Consider the following 6,120-nt stretch of genomic DNA (forward strand, 5'->3'; position numbering starts at 1 on the left):
TAGGCTGAAGACCACCAGCAGGGTCACCCGCCCCATGCTTTGGGTCGCCAAGCACCATTAGGTTCTGGAAGGAACAATCAATAAAGCAAATTGGTTTTGCATTGGTCGTTTAGTTTAGTTCACACGTCATGAAATACAAACCATCAGCTACGTGGTGCAACATAGGTCAAAGACTCTTCTCTACTAGTTCATTCTCCTTTGAAGTAAAACCTATAATTCTTCTGTTCAGATCATGGTCAAATCCCAAGTTCTGCTTCAAAGGAGATCCCGTTTCAACAGTAGATGCACGTTGATGTGTTGCAACCCGCCAATAAACCAGAGAAAGAAAGAAATTAGAGGATTGATGCATAACTCAAAGAACAGGTCGGGGGCCTTTGAGGTCCAGTGTGTAAGATTTTGGTGAAAAGGATCTAGTTGCAGAAACTGACTATTAAATTATCCTATTTTCACGAGTGTGCTTCATCTAAACTGTACAAATTGTCGTACTCTTTAACCTAGAATGGGCCGTTTATATTTAAATACTTTATATTTACATCTGGAGCAGGTCCTCTCCACAGAGACCGACGTGTATCTTACAGGAGTCTAGACTGAACAAACTAAACACCTTGAGAGTTTTTATGATAACTGAAGTCTACCACAGGTTCTCCTTTGTGTTGGAAGGGGGGGTGAGGTGAGGGGTGTTCAGCTGCAACATGCAAATTCACCACTAAGATCTACACACTGAACCTTTAAGAACATCAACCAGTTAGTAATTTGCCTTGGAAAAGGGTGTCTTGTGATTTAAAAAGTTTACATAAAACACAACAACCAAATTAGGAGTGAGTGTATTTTACTAATTAAGATATTTTATAGCAATAGGGAAAAATGATTTCCTCTATATTTTTTCATTCACATTAAAAGGCAGCTGCTGAGGTGCACAACTGAAGACATGTCCCGAACATCTGCTGCTGGTTGACAATTGAATTGAATTAGTGCAAAAGACCTTAAGAACGCACAGGGAATATTCTCCATCCTGTCCTATGTTTCTAAAATGATGATCTAAATACAGAGTTATCAACATACTATGACAAATTAAAACGTTTGCCTATGGAAGCTTTTCAGAATAAGAAAAATCTGCATTTTTCATATTAAGACATTTCACTATAAAAACAACAGGTATAAGATATCAAACAGATCAAATGTCATCAATAGATGATCTCTGATTTACAATAATTATTTCAAAACCTCGCAAAAATACAGAAATCTATCTTGTGTTTTTAAGTCAAGCTCCATTTCTTTATGATCCCTGCGTTAAACTTCACGTCCTTTCTCCTCCACCACAACACAACACGCTGCTTCCTAGTTAGCTTGGAACTCGGGAGTTAACTTGAAATCACTGAATATGAACCATAGACTGGATATTAACCCGTGACGTCCTGAATCAGAGACGTTAAACTTGACGTAGTTTCGCACATGTTGTGAATTCTGCGCAGACACAGAGAGAGTTCAACCAGCAGAGGACGAGTCTACGTTTAAATAAACACGTAAAGAACGATTAATAAAACCAAGAAGAAGAGGAAAGAAACTTGCGTGACTTTTCTTACCTGCCTCAGCAGAAGTTGTCAGCGCAGCCACGGCGACGGCGCGTTGCCACGGTAACGAGCCGTAACTTCAGATCTGAAGGTCAAACTGAAGCTTCCTTTATTTCCTGCTCTGATATACTGTGGCTCAGAACTCTACGAATAAACACGACTCGTTTTATATTCAGCTTGTTAAATAATCCTGTTTACAACCGTGTGTCTTAGTTCAATAAAGATAGTGATACAGTTATATGTTAAATACAAATCTGAGCATTTCACTGACAACTGCTGATTTTTCACTGTTTCTATCCAAAACACATTTATAATCTTATTCAAGATGCTATATTACACGTGGGACAATTGAATATATTGCTCTAGTTTTATTATTAACTGTAACATAGGTAGATATCTGTGGCTCGGTTATGGAATTAAGATTCAAAAGATTCAATAGATTCAATACAACAAACACAGCAGAACATAACCTAACACGTGACCCCCCCCTTCACCATAGAAACAGATTGTAAGTCTGTGGATGTAAACTACAGAATAAATACAGAACATAAGTAAATACAGTAAAAACTGGTGCAGCTGCAGTAGGATGTGTCCGGTGCTTAAAATACAATAAAATACAATAAGATTCATTGGGAGCTATTGCTTTGTAAAGTGCTGATGCAGGATTGAGGAGTTTTTAAGGTGGGGGTTGTCAAGGAGAGTTAGAAGAAAGCAGGTTGATGAGACAAATATTTATATATTATATTTTATTTGTCTTCATATTCTATATTTCATGCTTTTGTGGTTTTCTTTCTAAGTATTTTGGAGCATGGTGAGAGGGAGCCTGTGACCCAAGAATCCCATTGTCAGAGACTACTGTGTGTAACCTGACAAATAAAGTCTTGAAGTCTTGAAGTCATGGACTAAATCAGAACTATACCAATTATTAAAAAATCATATGATAAAGAGAAGTATGTTTTATGTAATCTGCTAGAAGGCAAAGATCCCTGCGAAACCGGCTGAGTCTGTTTTACCTTTGACTGTGGGAAATCGTAGACACATTAATTTAGAGACATGTAAGAGGAATGCAGCGTCATCACAGTGTGTATTTACACCTGAGAGGCTTTGCTGCTGTTGCATGTCTAAACTTCTGCAGTGAAGAAGCTCATGGAAAAGGTTTGTATATTCCCAACTCTCATCCTCCCTAACAGTGTGAACATACTCATCAGGAAGTCCAGTACGACCATGTCCATGAAGTCCAGCAGCCTGGAGCCTTTGTCGTAGGGTGGAGTAGTTTTCACCTTGGAGCAGTAGTCGGGTTCTGTCTCCCACCTGAAACACAAGGGTTTCCATTCACCTTAAAGGATCATACGCCTCGGTTTTTCATATTTCCATCACTGTCTTACATGGTAATATAAATTAAGGTGTCATTGATTTTACCCAGAACAAGGAAGAAGGTGGAAACATGAAACTGGTGCAAGAATAAAATGCTTAGATTGAGAGAAAATGGATGAAATTGATGATTTATGACACAGTGGGAGATGAACATTAACTTATTTCTATAAAAACCTGAAGCTAATAGACTTGTTTAAACCCTTTTAATAAATAATAGACACTTCTAACCACGGCTGTGATGTTTTCATTTCCAGTTTGTTCTTGCTCGATACTTCTGGCTGACTCTTATGTCAAAGAAATCCAAAGCTGCTGCAGAAAATACATTTCTATGTTTTCTTTATGAGTAGCAACTGTGCCAGTATTTCAAAAATGTATGAGGCATTGATTAATGATGATTTATTCATATCAGCTGTATCTGTAACCTCCAGGGGAAAACTAGGTCCAGAAACCTCCTTATTGTTTTGGTGCCTTGGTGAATAATATTGGAGGCAAGCTGATGAGATATTGAATCACCTCCTCTTCCTCTCTGACCACAGAACATAGAACTACTCACTTTGCCAGCTTGCTGCGGCTGTAGGAGCGTCTCCAGGGGGATCTCCAGCTCCGCCTGGTGGCCAGGGACAGGTCAGGGAGCAGCACGGCCAGGGAGGCCTCCAGGGTCCGGGGCCGGCCACACACTGCATGCTCCGTGGAGCAGTAGTACGAGCACAGGCCATAGAAACACACACTGCCCACTAGGGGGCGCCAGAAGAGCATAGGAGGAGGAGTGGAGGAGAGGTGGAGAGGAGGAGAGGAGGAGAGGAGAGGAGAGGAGGAGAGGAGAGGAGGAGAGGAGAGGAGGAGAGGATGAGAGGAGAAGGGGAGAGGAGGAGAGGAGAGGGGGAGAGGAGGAGAGGAGAGGCGGAGAGGAGAGGAGGAGAGGAGGAGAGGAGGAGAGGAGGAGAGGAGGAGAGGAGGAGAGGAGGAGAGGAGGAGAGGAGAGGAGAGGAGAGGAGGAGAGGAGAGAAGGAGAGGAGGAGAGGAAGAGAGGAGGAGAGGAAGAGAGGAGGGAAGAGGAGAGAAGGAGAGAAGAAGAGGAGAGGAGAGGAGGAGAGGAGGAGAGAAGAAACAGGAGAGGAGGGAAGAGGAGAGAAGGAGGAGGAGAGAAGGAGAGGAGGAGAGGAGGAGAGGAGGAGAGGAGGAGAGAAGGAGATAAGGAGAGAATGAGAGGAGAGGAGGAGAGAGGAAGAAACAGGAGAGGAGGAAGAGGAGAGAAGGAGAGGAGGACAGGAAGAGAGGAGGGAAGAGGAGAGAAGGAGAGGAGAGGAGGAGAGGAGAGGAGGAGATGGAGGAGAGGAGAGGAGGAGAGGAAGAAACAGGAGAGGAGGGAAGAGGAGAGAAGGAGGAGGAGAGGAGGAGAGGAGGAGAGGAGGAGAGGAGGAGAGAAGGAGAGAAGGAGAGAATGAGAGGAGAGGAGGAGAGAGGAAGAAACAGGAGAGGAGGAAGAGGAGAGAAGGAGAGGAGGATGGTGACAGAAAATATTGACATAAAATAAATTGCGGGTGATTGTTACATTGAGAATTTGAAAATGGACGTGTGTGTGTTTGTGTGTATTGTGTGTCTGTGTGCGTGTGTGTGTGTGCGTGTGTGTGTGTGTGTGTGTGTGTGTGTGTGTGTGTGTGTGTGTGTGTGTGTGTGTGTGTGTGTGTGTGTGTGTGTGTGTTACCAGCAGAGGTGAAGAAGGTCCGGGCCAGCTTACGGTCGGTGGTGATGTCTTTTATCTCTTTAACCACGTCCAGCAGCCGCCCGACCACAGGAGGGACTCGCCTGTATCCCAAAATCCTGTAGGGAGGTTAAAGACAAGAAGAAGAAACCCAATGCAGAGTCAAGTAACACCTTCCTCCTCCTTCTTGTCCTTTTTGGATGAAACAGTTTCTGTGACTCACCTGTCGAGGTGAAAAGCAGCAATTTCTGCATTGTGCCTCTCGAAGTCTGAGAAGTAGTAAAGGTTGAGGTTGGTTTCGTCATCTCTCTCCTGCCTAGTGTCGGCGAGAGGTCAAGTCAAACTGCACATCTCTGACAAACCCCTTAGTTGTGTGGTTTTCATTCTGCACCAATCTTCTCACACACATTTCAGTTTGTGAATTATCCGACTCTTTCCTTCCCAATATTTACTTGGAAATACATCTCCCAGTCATGTTAAAGCTTAAAAATCTCCCTCTTTGCCTCAATCTTCACTTTCAGGTCTCAATCTACTCGATTCTTTTCAAAATGATTTCAAGAATTTGATTATTTATTTCATTTCACACACGTCTGTGCTGGATCTGCACTTTGCGACTCACTTCATGGGCTTGAACAGAGCTTGTCCGTAGTTGGGAAATGACATCACCAGCTTCAGTTGCGTCCCTCCAGACTTCTGCACTGCAAAACAATACTGCGAAGGTTACCATAGCAACAGAGCTCACAGCGTATGCACACACACACACGCACACGTTATGATATGACAGCACACATGCACACACACATGCACACACACACTCACACACACACATTAAGGAGAAGCTGAAGAGATCTTTCGGTTTGTGCGTCACCATGAAGACACTGCACAGTTCGATCTAACTCCTCTGATTCTATGTTTGTCTCTTTTTCTATATTTGTTGTCGAGACACTTTGGATTCATTCAGAGTTACAGATGTTTCTCAGCCTCACTAGTGAACGTGACTCAGCAAATACGTAGAGAAGGATTTATCTTTAATGTGTTTACATCAATATATATATGTGACTTCTTTTAAATCCATTTTACAGACTTGCTTTAATGTGATGTGTTTTTTTTACTGTTTTGATCGTTTTCTTTTCACCTTTTGTTTGATTTGTTCATTTAGTTTTACTGTCAAATTACTGCTTTTGTTTTTTCACATGACATAGCTCTATATATATTTTCATTTAATTTAACACTACCTTGTTTCCTTGTCACGTTGCCTCCTGCTGATTGTTATTTCTCTTCTATATACTTTTCTTGCTTTGCTATAAAAATACTTTGTAAACTCTGCTTTTAAAAAGTTCTAAATAAATAATGTTTATTTTATATTGTTTGCCAAAGACTTTAATGCATTTTCTTGCCTTCTTTTCTTTTTCTCTTCTCTGAGATTTATCTACAAACTTTTGACAAACATTTCGATTTTGTGCACTATTCCCA

General features: G+C 41.9%; 1 protein-coding gene across 2 annotated transcripts in view; it reads right to left on the minus strand.

The window, feature by feature from the left end:
* Positions 1 to 6,120, minus strand: part of LOC133023765 (extracellular serine/threonine protein kinase FAM20C-like) — a 38,088-nt gene that overhangs the window by 26,772 nt on the left and 5,196 nt on the right. For both annotated transcript variants that reach the window (XM_061090847.1, XM_061090838.1), the window contains exons 4-8: positions 5,267 to 5,345; positions 4,871 to 4,963; positions 4,651 to 4,766; positions 3,499 to 3,679; positions 2,773 to 2,882 (exon numbers count right to left, since the gene is read on the minus strand). In XM_061090847.1, coding sequence (XP_060946830.1) covers positions 2,773 to 2,882; positions 3,499 to 3,679; positions 4,651 to 4,766; positions 4,871 to 4,963; positions 5,267 to 5,345 — 579 coding nt within the window. The remainder of the gene's footprint in view (positions 1 to 2,772; positions 2,883 to 3,498; positions 3,680 to 4,650; positions 4,767 to 4,870; positions 4,964 to 5,266; positions 5,346 to 6,120) is intronic.

This window comes from Limanda limanda, chromosome 2 (assembly GCF_963576545.1).
Source record: "Limanda limanda chromosome 2, fLimLim1.1, whole genome shotgun sequence".
Lineage (NCBI taxonomy): Eukaryota > Metazoa > Chordata > Actinopteri > Pleuronectiformes > Pleuronectidae > Limanda > Limanda limanda.